The 17,305-nt window shown below is 37.1% G+C and overlaps 1 protein-coding gene across 1 annotated transcript in view; it reads right to left on the bottom strand.

Moving 5' to 3' along the window:
- The window catches only part of MARCHF8 (membrane associated ring-CH-type finger 8), a 113,196-nt gene that overhangs the window by 53,864 nt on the left and 42,027 nt on the right, over positions 1 to 17,305 (bottom strand). Inside the window, exon 2 of the mRNA XM_046653665.1 lies at positions 9,931 to 10,110. Within this exon, the coding sequence (XP_046509621.1) occupies positions 9,931 to 10,032 (102 nt within the window). The 5' untranslated portion in view covers positions 10,033 to 10,110. The remainder of the gene's footprint in view (positions 1 to 9,930; positions 10,111 to 17,305) is intronic.

Genomic DNA, 17,305 nt, shown 5'->3' with positions numbered 1-17,305 from the left:
AATCTTCTTCTTTTTTTACTTGAGAAAGATTAGCCCTGAGCCAACATTTGTGCCAGTCCTCCTCTATTTTGTATGTGGGTCGCCACCACAGCATGGCTGGTGAGTGGCGCAGGTCTGCATCTGGGATCTGAACCCATGAACCAGGGCCACTGAAGTGGAGGGTGCTGAACTCAACCACTATGCCACAGGACTGGCCTCTGAAAGCACTTTTTAAGAGAAAACAAAATATTATGGAAAAAATATCATACAAATTCAAGTGACCATGGGTAAAGTATTTCTCTTTGGAATTCTCACTTCATTTGTGTAAAATAAAGGCGTCATCTTGATGATGTCAGATATAAAAGCCACTAACAATTATTATAGGATACTATGACTATAGTATTATGTTTTGAAATATCTGCATTAAAAAACAAATTTGTGTAGTTTTCTGCCTCCTAATTGTTTAATTCACATTGAACAGCTATAAGAGAATAGTGAGACCCAACAAATCATAATCATAAGCCCTGTGGTGGTACCAAGACAAATGTATTCATGCGTGACCTTCACTCGTTTTATATTCAACACACTAAAGCCAACTGCGAATGCTTCACTTACTGTATAACCAAACTAGACCCTTGGTTTTACCCACATCACACAGGCTCTTACCTAGCAAACTCTCACTAGAGCAACATCACAAAGGTCAGCTACAGTCATTCTGTGCATTCTTCCATCTCCACACCCTAAATAAGTAAACAGCAAACGGTTACCCATCCAAGACTTATGTGAGAATTGGCTGGGGAAGGTAAGCTGCTAATATATAAAACAACCAGGACGAATACTGTTGGCTTTCGACTAAGAATATTTCAAATGGCAGGACCTCAAAGTTGCACGTAATTTTATCTGCATTTAAGCTTCAAAATCTATGCATGCAAAAGAAAAATGTAGTGGTTCAAAATGATCAACTTGTATTTAATGTTTGGTAATAGCATGCTCTTTTCTTATTTATAGAAAAACACCTAAGCTTTTCTTCATTCTCAAAGAAAACAAGCCTTACAAAGCAGAAGATAACCATTTAGAAAAGAATCAGTCATATTTGGTTCTTAAACAGCAAGCATGCTATAACTTTCTACATGTGCGTGAGCAAATGAGGAAAAGCTCCCAGCACATTACAGTGATAGATTTGATTACCAGACAGGAAAAACATGCTTGGAAGCAGGTTTGAAAAAAATCACTCCAGGGACCAAGGAAAGGTAAACAGATGACAAAAGAAATCCTGGTTTCTAGGTATGAGAATATTAATCTCTCGGCACTCTCACAGGTACAGTAGATGGGTGATTCAAGAAGCCATGCAAAGATCTCACGGAGAATGAGGCCTAACCAAAGACAGTAATTTGGGACAGGTATATTTTAAAGATGCATATTCATCTCTTCATTTAAACATACTTCTATGAAGAAACTAGGAATGGTCTAGAACAGAACAACCAGAATGTTGACAGACTCAAATATGTAATACACGAAACAAGGGATTTTTATACTGCAGAATAAGACCTGTTGACAGTTCCAGGAAGAAAAAAACAGTACTGTTAATAAGAGAAAGCCACAGATTGTTCTTATACTGGATCTCAAATCTCTGATAACCCAAAAAAGAACGGAATTTCCTTTGGAAGTAATGGGTCAGCACCACAGGAGATACCCTAATGGGGCCCCAAGAACAAGCTTGCCATGATGACACAGAGCAGGTTCAAGCATTAAACTCAGAACTGGGCTAGATGGCTCTGGAGATTCTGGGATGTTAAAACACGGATTGCTTTCTCTTATATTAGGTTTTTCTGATTTAAAATGGAATAATTTATCCAGTAGGGAATAATTATTAAGAAGTAAAAGTGTGGTGGTTATGCCTTCAAAATACCATTATCACTTAAACAACTGTGAGGCCATCTTTTCAGAAGATGTCAGGTAAAATATAAGTAAAGTATTAGCTGCCAACATTCAAACATTTTTGTAGCAAGTATAAATGTGTTTAGATGATCATCATCCTGATCATGGTAAAATCCCCTTACTGACCCCAGAAGCAAGATGGGCCCCCAATAGGGCCGGAAACAGGACTGTTTACAAATATATAAAAGAAAATACTACTTTCATTTTCCATGCAGCTCACTGGTTAAACGTAAGCTAATCATTAAATTACCTCTTTGTTTATCAAGGGATACCATGATACAGACTGGTCTTTCAGTATCCATACAAATTTCATTTTAAAGGTATAGGGAAGAAAGTTAACAAATGTATTTTCTGGACAACTTTGTAATTTGGGTTCCAGATATAATTAGGTTGCAATAATTCAATGCCCTCACACTCAAAGTTTTCATTTGGAGATGAGACGGGGAGAAAAGCAGAGGGCAGAGCATCCACTCTGCTTGTCCAGATAATGGCAAAAGTGATGTGGTTAGTGTCTTCCTAATTCAGCAAAGTCTGTAGCAGCAGTGGCAGCTTTTCCAACCATGGTAAAGACGGTGATTTTTTTTACCAGAAATGGCAATAGCAACTGTCTGATTTGTCATCTCCTGATCTCAGGAAAGCAGTCCAGCGATGCTAGGAGTTAGCTACTCCTGGACACCCAGTGAAGGCCTGCTCCTCCAGCCCTTACAATTACTTTGTAAGCATCCATTTCCTCGTATTAAATCCTTCTCTTTAAACTACATGGAAACGATACTGTTGTTTACAGTGGACCCTGGAATCCTGTTAATAAGAGAGTTCACGTGTTAATAACAGGGCGAAACAGACATTATTCTGAGACAGAAAGTAATTTATAAATATTGTCAAATGAAATGTAGATTTCTTTCTTTCTTTTTAACAAAGTAACCATTAACCACGACAGCAACAACACATCTTTTATTGCGTGTGTGAGGAAGATTGGCCCTGAGCTAACATCTGCTGCCAATCTTCCTGTTTTTTTTTTTCTCCTCCCCAAAGCCCCAGCACATAGTTGTATATCCTAGTTGTAAGTCATTCTAGTTCTGCTGTGTGGGACACCACCACAGCACGGCTTGATGAGCGTTGTGTAGGTCCACGCCCAGGATCTGAACCAGTGAACCCCAGGCCACTCAAGCAGAGCGTGTGAACTTAACCACTCGGCCACGGGGCTGGCCCCTGAAATGTGGATTTCTATACACTGATTTGATAACCAAATAGGAAATTGTCTTTTAGACTTAAATAATCCTACTTAAGTACACAGCGGGATGTTTTAAAACATGCTTAAGGATAAGCAAAGACATCAAACAATGGGAAAAGAGGACAGAAGAATAAGAAAAATACAGATTAAAAAAATGGTGAAATTATTTGTGTGAAAAAGAAATGAGCACTGGGAAAGAAATTAAGAAAAATCTCAGGATAATCAAATGCAAACTTATTTAAGATACTACAACCATGCTGAAATTTTTTTTAAAAGTCTACAAAGATACCCATACCACTTGGTATCTTTAAGTCAGTTTTATTTTTAAATAAATTTTGAGAAGTTCAATTTGGATCTTATAATAAAAAAGTTGAATAGAGATATGGAAGATATAAAAAAAGGATCCAAATTAAAGTTCTAGAGATGAAAACTATACCACATGTGAGATAAAAAATACACTAGATGGAAGTAACGGCAGATTACAAACTGAAAAATTAAAGATTAATGAACTTATAAACGTAGCAACTAGAATTATCCAAAATAAAACACAGAAATAAAAAAATAAAATTTTAAAAAGTTAAAAACACAACATTGGACAACTTCAAGCCAATTAACGTGTGTAATGGAGTTCCCCAAGAAGGGAGGAAAGAGAAAAAATATCTTAAAAATATTCCAAATTCAATGAAAACTGTAAACCCACATACCCCACAAAGCTCAACAAATCCCAGACACAAGAAATGAAGTGAAAAAAAAAAAAAGGAAAAATATAAAGCTGAAAGAAGTCATTACTAGCCAATTCACATTACAAGAAATGTTAAAGGAAGTCCTTCACACAGAAGGAAAATGCCAGATGGAAATATGAGTCTACTCAAAGAGATGAAGAACACCAGAAATGGTAGTAAGATGAGTAAACAGATATAATTATTATTTTAATCTTTTTGAATAAAAAGTGTTTTAAAAATAATAACATTGTATTCTTGGGTTTATAACATATATACAAGAAAAATGTATGATAACAATAGCATAAAGACCAGGAGGGGAGAAATGAAAGTTTACTATTGCAAGGTTTCTACAGTATACTTGAAGTAGTATAATTATCACTTGAAGGTAAACTGACAAGTAAAAGATACATACTACAAACCCTAAAAAATTAAATAAATAAAATTTTAAAAACAATAAAATAAAAAAATCACTAAAATAAAGAGTTACAGCTTATAAACCAAGAAAGAAAAAAAAATCTTAAAAAATATTCAATTTTTAACAAGGCTGAAAAGGGAAACAAAAACCAGATGGGACAAATAGAAAACAAATAGGAAGATCAACCTAACCCTATCAATAAGCTCATTAGATATAAACAGTCTAAATATCTAAATAAAGAGGCAGAGATTGTCAGACTGGATAAAAAGGACCTAACCACATGCTTACATGAAGAGCACTTTAAATATAAAGACACAAATAGGTTAAAAGTAGAAAGATGGAAAAGGTGCTACCATACTAACACTAATCAAAAGAAAGCTGTGGCGACTATATGATTATCAAAGTAGACTTCAGAGCAAAGAATATCATCACCAGGGATAAAGATAATCATATCATAATAATAAGGGGGTTAATTTATCAAGAAGATCAAACATGCTTAAATGTTTATGCACATAATAACAGAGCATCAAATACATGTAGCAAGACTGGTATACCTATAAGGAGAAATAGACAAATCCACAATTACAGTCAGCAATTTCACTACCACTCTTTCAACAAACAGAACAACTAGACTACAAGGATATAGCAGACTTGAAAACACTATCATTCAACTTGACTTGACTGACATTTATAGAACACTCCATCCAATAATAGCAGAATACACCTTCTTCTAAAGCACGCACAGAATATTTACCAAAAGAGACCATATTCTGAGCCATGAAACAAGCTTCAATAAATTTAAAAGGATTTAAGTTACTGAAAATATGTTTTCAGAGCAAAATAGAATTAAATTAGAAATCAGTAAGAGCAAGATATCTGGAAAGTCCCAAAATTTTGGAAATTAAATAACATGCTTAAAAATAACCCATGGATGAAAGAAGAAATCCAAGGGAAATTAGAAAGTATTTTGAACTCAATGAAAATGAAACTCAACATAGCAGAATTTGTGGGACGCTGCAAAAGCAGAACTTGGGAAATTTATAATCACTAATACCTAGGTTAGAAAACAAGAAAGATCTCAAATAAATAACCTTAAGAAGCTAGAAAAAGAAGAGCAAATTAAACTCAAAGAAAACAAAGGAAGGAAATAAATATGAAAGCAGAAACCAAAAAAATAGAAAACAGAATGAAAATGGAGAAAATCTATGAAACCAAAAGAACTCTTTGAGAAGATCAATAAAACTGATAAAGCTCTGGTCGGATGATCAGGGGAAAAAAAAGAGAGAAGACAAAAATTACCAGTATCAAGAATGAAACTGAAGTTATCATGACAGATTCTAAAGATATGAAAAGAATAATAAGTGCTATAGGCTGAATGTTTGTGTCCTCCCCAAATTCACATTCATATATTGAAATCCTAATGTCCAAATGTGGTATTAGGAGGTGGGCCTTAGGGAGAAGATTCGGTCATGAGGGCAGAGCGCTCTGGAATGGATTACCGTCCTTGTCAAGGAGGCCCTAGGGATGCCCCTCCTCCCTTGGCCATGAGAATGAATGCTTTCCCTCTAAGATCAGGAACAAAATGAGGATGTCTGTTCTCACCACTTCTATTCAATATAGCAAAAGAGCTTGTACGAATGTTCACAGTAGCCTTATTTGTCTAAGCCAAAAACTGGAAATAATCCAAATGTCCATCAACAGGAGAATGGATAAACAAATGGTGGTACGTCCATGGATTCTACTCAGCAAGAAAAGGAGCGAACTATTGATACACACGACTTGGATGAGCCTCAAAAGAATTAAGCTGTGAGAAAAAAATTGGACCAAAAAGAGTATAAAATGTATGATTCCATCTATAAAAAACTCTGGAAAATGAAAACTAATCTACTGTGAAGGAAAGCAGATCAATGATTGCCTGAGGAAAGGGTTGAAGAGGAGTGCAAGGGAGGGATTACAAAAGGGCATGAGGACACTTTTGGGAGTGATGGAAATGTTTACAATCTTGATTGTGGAGATAGTTTCATGTATGTAAATAGATGTCACAACTTATCAAATTGTACACTGTAAATATGTACTGTTTATTGTATGTCAATTATACCTCAATAAAGCTGTTTAAAAACAAAATAAAACGTAAAAAATAATCTTGAAAAACATAAAGGGACCTATCAAACCATTACAAGACAAGGAGTAAGTCTAGAAAAGAAATCAATCAAAAAGCAATCTGGATGGCAACAGATCAATTAACCTTCTTGGATACAGAAAGATGCAAAAATCAGCAGTGCTGAGTCAGCAAAACAGGGCAATTTGGAAAAGGTCAATGCCAAAGGACCACAGCACAGAAATAAGGGAACAAATCTGAGAAAATACAATAGCCAAGAGAATATGGAAATTTAACCTCCAGCAGCAATCTCTGAGAACCAGAGTACAGAGTTCATCATCAAAGGTAAGAAAGAAAAGGTTTCAGAACTGAAAGAAGACTGAAAGGCCCAAAAATCCCCCACAAGAACCAAAGAAAGCCACCAAGAACAGCAAGACATTAACCAATAACTCCTTAAACTATAAGGAAAGAGAAAATATTCTCCAAAAACGTATAAAGAATACTTTTGTTTTGAAAGAATGTAAACAACCACCACATCAGGTTCCTAATTGCAGACCAGAAGCTGGAAGGCAATGGATCACTACTTATAAAATGCTAAGGGGAAAAGAAAAAAAACTCTTCAAGAAACACCCAGCTCATAAGCAAAAGCAGAAATCATTTTATGGATTACAAAACATTCCTCTTCCCTCCATAGTGGTCCCCATACCACTAACACTGAGTTACTTCATTTATTTATCAACTGTATTGACTACTGTGTAAAAGTCATTACCTCTCCTTAGAACTGTAGGTATGGGCTCATGCAACTGGTGCTAGAGAGAGAATCGCGTATCTGATAAGCATAGGTAAAACTGTATCAACGTTAATGGTTGGAATATTTGATTCTGAGTAAACTGTAACGCTTCTCTCTTCTCACAAGATTCAGAAGGAACAAAATTGTTATCAATATAATGAACTGTCTCATGTTATCCAGAGATTATGAGATAAATTTCACCTCTGCAGTTCTGAGAATAGTGGGCGATGGGATGGAAGGAAGGGTTCCCCTTGCATAGCTTCTCTTTCCCCCCTCTCCTGCTCTCCCAAGCACAGGAAGATCAGATGTCAAAGGATTTTGTTTTGAACTCACTGAATCAGGGAAACTGGATAAAGGAAAACAGGCTCCAGTGAACAAATATTTACCTTCCAAACAGATCCTGACACCACACTTTAGAGCCTAGAAACCTGCAACAACCACTTTAAGCACTGTACCAGCTGCTGCCAAAACTCTTATGGGGCCCTTCCAGCTCCTGTCTCAGCCATTCTCCCACTACCTGCCGCCCCACCTGGGCACCACAACTCCCCAACTGGTCACACTGCCATCAGGTGTTCAAATTGTTCCCCGCACTAAGGTGACAGGATCGTTCCTCTTCCCAACACAAATTAAAATCCCAGCTCCATGAATATAGCTGTTTAATGACACTTATTTAAACCTTAAAACCCCCATCAAATAGATCAATTCAGTAAGTACTGAATACCCACCTACAACAAATCTGCAGTAGGATTTTACATAATGAAGTATTTCTCTTCCTGGCCTAAAATGCTGGATGTCTTCCTTTCTCTATGCCAAACAAGTATGTATAGCTTCTTCATATACAAATCAAGAAATTCCTGCCATCTGGTGTCCAAATTCAACACTTCAGGGAACTAGCAGCCTCAATTTGGTATAGGCAAGCACACTAGACTAAGGAAATGTTCCATTTAGAGGTATTGAAAAATACATCTGAGCTAAGAAGGATTCTAAGAAAAGACTATTAATTTAAATGAATCTTAAATGAAGACTATTAACTTAAATAAAAATTGATAGAATATGAAAAGGATTCCCAGCAAGTTGAAGAAAAACTAAAATACTGAAAATACTACATCCAGAAACCATCTACGTCACCACCAGCCCTAGTCAGCATTTCAACCAATGCTGGCCAAGCCTCTCCTAAGAGCTCAGCGAAATGGAAAGGGTGCAGATTGACAACACAAACAACTGAAAAAAGGAAAACACAAACTAAGAATATGGAGACCTCTTTTAATTTACATGACACCTTTTCTTTTTCCATAGTCCATGTACTTCAAGAGCTATGATACGATAAATTTGGTTTTTTTAGATTCTTCATGTAATAATGGAAAGAATGGTGTCCCATCAAGTGTAACGATGCAACTTCAAACAAGACACAACCATTCTTGATTTAATAAGGATTCTTGAGAGTCTTGGGCAAAGTTTAAGTTGTAGCTACAAAATAGGAATGCTAGGAGAGAACTAAGGAACAAATGTTTCTAGAGCACATTGCGAAGGCAAGGAAGAAAGCAGGAGTCACCCCGACTCCTCCCTGTTCCTCTGGACACGTGATCATCAAGCCCAGTGGATTAATCAACTACATCTCTCTCTATTCCCATCACCCCGAGCTTAGATGAAGTCTCCATCACCTTTCCTCTAGGCCAGGGATCCGCAAACTACAGCCTACAGGCCAAATCTGGTTGGTCACCTGTTTTTGTAGATAAAGTTTTGCTGAAACACAGTCATGCTCATTCATTTATATATTGTCTTTGGCTGTTTTCTTGCTACAAATGGCAGAGCTGAGGAGATGTGACAGTTACAGTTGCAAGTCTAAAATATCATCTGGCCCTTTACAGGAAAAGCTTGCTGAATTTGGCTCATGTAGACTATTAAATAATCCTTTGACTAGTCTCCCTACCACCCACTCAAAGCGCTCTCCAAACTGCAGCCTGAGTGAGAGCTTTATGAACACAAATCTGATCCCTTACTCTTCTGCAAAGATAAACCCAAACTCCTTAAGGTAACGCCTGTAACTCTTCCAACGTTCCATCTTCCCACTACTCAATTCGACCCTTATTTTCCAGTTATTCTAATCTCTTCACACTCACCTCGCCCTAACCTTTGGGCTTTCGGCATGTGATATTTCCTCCAACTGGAACACTCTACTTTCTCCTAGTTAACTCTGGGTCACCATTCGGGTTCTCCATGTAAACGTCATTTTCTCCAGGAAGCCATTCCTGACCACTTGGGCTGGGATTAGATGGTCCTCAACTTCCTCCATCTCTGATCTTATAGATTCTAATGAATATTTGTCAGGCCAGATCAAGAACCACATGATAGAGACAGGCTGTGCGATATTAACCAAGATACCTTTGCAGCAAGCAGAGACTAGTGTGTATGAGGCATTCACACATTTTTGTTCAAAAAAATTTATCCTTTGCATCATGTTCTGAGAATCCAAAGAACTTTTTCTCAGCAATTTACCATAAATAATCAGGTAGATTTAACCAATGAAAATAAATAAGTCATGTACAACCATGGCAGAATAAGTTGATACAAAAATGTGAAAACTTAGAAATCTACAAAAAGACACATTCTTCTGAGTACAACTATTTATACCATGTACTTTTTAGTATATTACTAGAGAAAACCTTGATCTTCTTCATCTTCAGAGCTTATTATCCTAGACGATACTTAATGAAAATAATAAAAATAATGAAACTAAAAAGAGGATTATCTCATTACCTGCTCTTCCCTCTCCTTTTCTTTGGTCTTATTTCTGTAGATTCTAGCAGAGGTGGCATCCTGGGATGGAATGGCAGAGATCTGACGCAGTGGCATGCTCATCCCAGCCTCCTGTCTGGTCCTCTTCTTTACGGAAGAGAGTCTTCAGTGGTAGAGTCATTTTGGGCCATGGACTTTAAGCTGAGAGAGAAGACAAGACGTAACTGAGCTGAACACTTTTCAAATTTCCAACAGTGAGATCAGTATTTTATATTTATATTCATATTTATACTCAAATAAGTTACAATGTCTGACATAGATATTTGGTCTCCAAAAATGATAGAAGCTAAATGTCTACGAGGGAAATTGTATCATTTTTCTCATGTAGTAAGATGGGAGCACCTGAAGAAGGCTGGTGGATCAGGTACATGTATAATCAGATATTAATTTTCCATGGCTACTTAGGTTTTAAATACAGCAGTGTCATCTCTCATTATAAGAATATTTTTGAAGTTAAGCTTTTTTCTTGAACAAGCATTCATCCTGATATAAGCTGTGATCTTTCCTTAAAACTGCTGCCCTTCAGTCCACATAATGGTAAGATTAAAGGTTAAGAAGTCTAAAATAAATTTAAAATATCTATGATTCATGCTTAACCTTCCAAAAGTCTACACTCTCTAGACCAGTTGTCGGCAAACTTTTCCTGTAAAAGGCCAGATAGTAAATATTTTAGGCATTGTGGGCCATATTTGCTACAACTACTTAAATCTGCCATTGTAGCATGCAAGTAGCCACAGTGAGTATGCAAATCAATGAGAATGGTTATGTTCTAATAAAACTTTACTTACAAAAACAGGTGGCAGGCTAAATTTGGCCTATGGGCCTGTAGTTTGCTAACCCCTGCTCTAAAGGATTTTATAGGAAAGATGAGGGTCATCATGGACATTCCGGGGACCATGAAAAGGCTGCTCTTAAGGAAAATAATAGTGTCTGAATAAGCCATATTCAATGATTCCAGGCACCCCTGCCTTTTTTCTGGTTTTCTCCTACATCCTCTAAAGCGCCTAATAATTGAATCGTGTGTTCTCTCTCTCTCTTTCTCTTCCCCTACCCACACCGAGATCTACCAAACTCTGTATACAAAACCAATTAGATATAAATTATACAAATTATCTATGAGGTTCAACATAATAATATTTCATGCTGTTCAAATTTTAACAAAGCCTTAAACCAAAAGAACAAAATTCTAATTTGGGGATTTTCATTTATTAACCATATATTTGGGAGGTGGGATGGTAGGCGGGGAGGGTGAACAATAAGGCCTGACAACCCTAAGGTAACGTGTGACAAGCAGCCATTTATTCCCCCTCTCCCAAAACTCTGCTCTGGACCAAAGGTAGGTTTTTAGGTGGCTAGTCTCACCTCTGACAGTGTTACTAACCAAATTAAGAGCAACAGGGCTCACAAAATGGACTTCTCTCTCAGGACTCTCTGATCAATAAGCAACAGGAAGGAACAAAAAACTGGAAGGGATCAACACATATGAGAAAATGAGCTAAACAAATGTTCTGTTTTAAAAAGTCTAGTTTTATAATAGATGGGTGGTAACTCATAACCAATAAAACAGGAAAATAAAGTAGGTGATATCAGCGTCTAGATATAATCAATAATAAAGAAAATGTTAGTGTCTAGGTATTATATATCACCCACTCTATTTCAAGCCTTTGTTGAGGCTGACACAAGATGGGGCATGATATCCAAGAAGCAGTCTGAATATTTGTGTTCACATTATGCAAACAAGAGGCACTTACTTACTGCTTAGTTGTCTTACACTCTCCGGGAGATCACAATAGTTAGTGGTGAGCAGTTCTTTCATCACTAATGCATTAAAGTCCTCTGCCACAAATGACAAACTCCATGTGGTCTCTTGGAATACTTAGTCAAATTAACCATGCCCAGAGCCCCACCATATATCATGCCACCTTTGGTGCTCCTGGTATAATCATCATTATTACATCATCGGTACAGAACCATGACAAGCATGGACAGGACTATTTATGCCAGAGAAACAGAAATGTGAGGGTGTTTGAAATTTTTTGCATAATTTTACAGGGCCTCCCTCTTTACAGCCATTTAAGTTACTCTTCAGATATGCACCCCCATCTCCAGGTAAGAGACCTGAAAGTTCGCCTGAAGCAATCCCTTTCCTATGTCAGACATATATTGGATGAAAGTGATAATTTTAGGGGCCCACCCAGTGGCATAGGGGTTAAGTTCACGCACTCTGCTTTGGTGGCCCAGGGTTCACCAGTTCGGATCCTAGGCATGGGCATGTGCACCACTTATCAGGCCGTGCTGTCGCAGCCGTCCCACGTACAGGGCAAGTGGGGCACAGATGTTAGCTCAGAGTCAATCTTCCTCAGCAAAAGGGGAGGACTGGCAGAGGATGTTAGCTAAGGGCTAATCTTCCTCAAAAAAATAAAAGAAAAAAAATTTAGAAAGTGATCATTTTAAAAACCAAACTACAAAACAGACCATGCCACTTTTTATATGAAGGTTCATATGAAAAGCGTAAAGCAGGTATTACTGATACTATTCTCTTTGCATAATTTCCAAATATCTGTTTTATATGATTCAATTCATCTTTAATTAAGAGCAAAAGTTAAACCTCTACACTATTGCCTGACAATCCAGGCATAAGGCCTTCAATTCCACGAATGCTAACTTACAAAATACAACACACCTGATAGGAACATCCATATCTAGAAGAACTGGACTGACAAAGTTGGTTGTTTGAGAGTATGGCCACGGACATGCCAAATTCATGGATTAGAAGACTTACTATTGATAAGATGGCAATTCTCCCAAAATTGATCTACAGATAAAGCAATCCCTATTAAAAGCCCAGCTGACTTTGTAGAAATTGGATAAGCTGGGGCAGGCCCCGTGGCCAAGTGGTTGGGTTCGTGCGCTCCGCTGCAGGCGGCCCAGTGTTTCATTGGTTCGAATCCTGGGGGCGGACATGGCACTGCTCATCAAGCCACGCTGAGGCAGGGTCCCACATGCCACAACTAGAAGGACCCACAACGAAGAATATACAACTATGTACGGGGGGGACTTTGGGGAGAAAAAGGAAAAAATAAAATCTTAAAAAAAAATTTAAAAAAAAAGTATGAAGAAAACACAATGAACATTTAGAGAAAATAAAAACGAAACTGGATAAGCTGATCCTAAAATACATATGGAAATTCAAGGGATCCAGAATACCCAAAATAATCTTGAAAAAGAACAAGTTGGAGAACTGGCACTTTCTAATTTCAAAACTTACCACAAAGGAATAGTAATCAAGACAGTGTGGAACTGGAATAAGGACAGATATATACACCAACAGAATAGAATTTAGAGTCAAGAAATAAACCCATGTATCTATGGTCAACTGATTTTTCAACAAGGGTGCCAAGACTATTCAATAGGGAAAGACTATTGTCTTTTCAACAAACGGTTCTGGGACAACTGGATAGCCACATGCAAAAGAATGATGTTAGACCCCTACCTCACTTAAATAAAAAAAACTTTTAAAAACCTACACTTCATCAAAACAAAAACTTTTGTGCTTCAATAGACGCCACAAAGAAAGTAAAAAGACAACCACAGAACGGAATAAATTTTTTTACAAATCATATAATAGTAAGAGACTTGTATCTAAAATATATAAAGCACTGTTACAATTCAATAATAAAAAGACAAATAGTGAAAAATGGATTGCTCAACATCATTAGCCAACAGGAGAATACAAATCAAAACCATGAGATATCACTTCAATTATGGCTATAATTAAAGACAGATAAGTGCTGGCAAGGATGTGTAGAAATTGAAACCCTCATATACTGCTGGTGGGAATGCACGCAGCTGCTTTGGAAAACAGTCTGGCTCTTCCTCAATGTGGAAATAATTCAAATGCCCATAAACTGATGAATGGATAAATAAAATGTGTTATCTATACCATGGAATATTATTCAGCAATACAAAGGAATGAAATATGAATACATGCTATAACACAGGTGACCCTTGAAAACATTATACTAAGTGAAAGAAGGACCACGTATTGTATGATACATTTGTATGAAATGTCCAGAGTACACAAATCTATAAAGACAGAATGTAGATTAGTGACTGCCCAGGGGAGGGTTAGGGATGGGAAGGGCAGTGATGGTTAAAAACCCCATGTTTTTAGGATAATGAATATGTTCTAAAATTTATTATGGTGATGGTTACATAACTCAAGTATAGTGAAAACCATAGAACTGCACACTTCAAAAGAGTGAATTTTAATGGATGTGAATTATATCACAATAAAGCTGTTTAAAAAACGAATCAGAAATAAGTAACATGGGTTAAGATAGATAAAATTTTATTTTTCCTTTGTGCTATCCCTAATGTAACTTATCCAGATGACATGGAGATGGCCACTGTTACTTTATCACTCTTCCAGTTTTGAGAAAGGTAACAAGGAAGAGTGCAAAATCAGCAACTTAAGGTTCAAGTCTTGACTATTAAATACTAACAGTGTAATGTTGGGCAAACTGATGAATTCAAAAGATACTCTTTCTTCAGTAGTAAAACAGAAAGGTAATGCGCCACATAAAAACGTTTCGGTCAATGATACACCGCGTACACGACGGTGGTCCCTTAAGATTAGTACCATATAGCCTAGATGAGTGGTAGCCTATCCCTTCCAAGCCTATACCTTCCAGGTTTGTGTAAGTGCACTCTATGATGTTTGCACAACGATGAAATCACCTAACTACGCGTTTCTCAGAATATAACCCCATTGTCAAGGGACACGACTGTAATCTCTACTCAGTTCACTGGGTTACTGTGAAGACCAAATAAGACTGTGTCCATATGCACAAATGTAAGGATTCTTAACCTCAGCACATTTTCCAGCCTGCTTTTTCAGGCATCTGCAATGATTCCTCTCACTGCCTCACAAAAGCCTGTTTGTTTGCTTTGTCTTTCCAGCAGTATTTTCTGTCCCCCTATGCCTTGGTTGCACACAAGATTTACAGAACTGGGACCTCAAATTCTTTCTGATATTTATTTAGTACCTCTAGCAGCATGACTCTGAAGGTAAGTAAGACTGATAATACCATCCCTATAAGGAGAGAGGTAGGTACATCGGACCAAAAGACGACCATCATGGCTTAACAATCAAGCTGTTCTATGTGCTTTCCAGATGGTCAAGATAAATGAAGGATTCTGCCCATTCTAACACAATGCTGGGGATAAATACAGATGACAAAGAGGCAGCCAGGAGAAGACAAAGATGCTAGTTGCAGCCACCCTGAGGGACAGCCCCCACCGAGGTCTGCATGCCTCCCTGCACCCTGGCTCACAGGGTGCCAGGCTCCAGCAGCACCCTGCTGCTCTCCATTGTGAGTTGTTGAATCATAATGTCATGACTGGCACTCAGAATAAACAACTTCAAGTTATGTCTGTTTTTATCAGAAGCACGTTTCATACAAAAAAATGAGAAGCCTGTGCACATCAGCTAGCAGACACAAAAAGAAAAAGAGCAGTGGGAGGAGTGAGGAGACTAGTTGTAACACTTAGCACTGAATGATCAAGGCCAGACTTACAGCAGTGAGCGTGGAGGGAGGAGAGACCATTTGAAAAAGGAGGACTGAGACAATCTATTGAGGAGCCTAACTGTTCCCTGGTTTCTGGCTGTGCATTCACAAGACCAGGATGCACAGAGGAGTGGGAGATAAAAGGGGGCTCGCCACGGGCACACTGAGCTTGACATCCCTGTGGGAAACCCAAGATATGTACACAGTGCACACTGGGAGTCACCAGCACACCATGACACCTGAACACACAGAAATAAAATCAGTTTCCCAAGGAAAACCTGCAGAATCAGTTGTTCATGTCATTAGATGCAATAGATGCTATTAGATGCTATAAACAAATGACAAAACTCAATATCAACACAGAATTTTAAAACCGTTTAGAAAACAGCAATGGAGAATCCCTAATTTAAAAAAAAAAAGAAAAACACCTATCTCAACCAAAATTTAACATTACACTCACACAGCAAAACTCTCAGAGGCATTCTAATTAAACTAAAAAGCAAAATAAGCACATCACCACTGCTATTATTTAATATATAGTTAGATTTTTCCTGCTAATGTGATAAGATTTAAAAATAAAAAGTGAACTCTATAGTTCAATGGAAGAGTTAAAGTCCAGAGGAATTTTCTAAGAACTAGTGGAATCAGTTAAAAACATTTGTATAAAATCAGTAAGAAAAAAGTATATAAACATATTAATGTCACCAACATTCCTGTACATCAACAAAACAAAAAGCATGAATTAGAGATAAATGATACAAAACCTACTTAACAACTTTTAATGAAAAACATTTAGTGATTTTAGAGTATACCTGAATGCTATAAGTTGTGTTCTCCCCAAATTAAAGCATATATTTAAATGTAATTCCAATGAAAGTCTAAGCAAGGTTCTTTTACTTGACAAAATGATTCTAAAATTATATATACAAATGAATGCGATCAAATAAAAATGTTGGAGAAGAAGCAATTGAGAGATGAGTCCTCTGAAATATTAAAAATTATAAGGTAATAATAACTATTAAACAGCAGGGTACAGGTCTATAAGACTGAAAGACAATCCAGAAATTGACTGGCTTATACAGAAGAGTCTACCAGCCAATAGAAGCAGCAGCCCAAAATTATAAGAAAGGGACAAGTTATTCAATAATGGGCATTGGGATAACTTTGGCTAACAATTTGGGGAAAAAAATCAATTAAGACTCGGTTCATTCATCAAAATAAATTCCGATGCATAAAAATGTTAAATGCAGGGGCTGGCCCAGTAGCTTAGCAGTTAAGTTTGCGTGCTCCACTTCAATGGTCCGGGGGGTTCACAGTTTGGATCCCAGGGGTGGACCTAGTACCACTTATCAAGCCATGGTGAGGTAGGCATCCCACATATAAAATAGAGGAAGATGGGCACAAATGTTAGCTCAAGGCCACTCTTCCTCAGCAAAAAGAGGATTGGTGGTGATGTTAGCTCAGGGCTAATATTTCGTGCAAAAAAAAAGTTAAATGCAAAAAACCACATAAAAACATAATAAAATACAATTGCAAATGAATATATGAAGGAACTAAAGGAAGACTGACTTTCTAAGTCTAGAACTAACAGGAAAAAATCACAAAGAAAAGGGTTTGTAGATATGACTCTATAATTAAAAGCAAAAATAAACAGGCAAAAAAGACTCAAAAATATTTATAGCACATAGGACAGAAAGTTAGTATCTTTTTTTAATCAAGAAGTTAATATGAATAGCTTTTTAAAAAACATTAAAAATACCCATAGA

Source organism: Equus quagga, chromosome 2 (assembly GCF_021613505.1).
Source record: "Equus quagga isolate Etosha38 chromosome 2, UCLA_HA_Equagga_1.0, whole genome shotgun sequence".
NCBI lineage: Eukaryota > Metazoa > Chordata > Mammalia > Perissodactyla > Equidae > Equus > Equus quagga.
The sequence above is the reverse complement of the archived record's forward strand: the minus strand, read 5'-3'. Positions and strand labels throughout refer to the sequence as shown.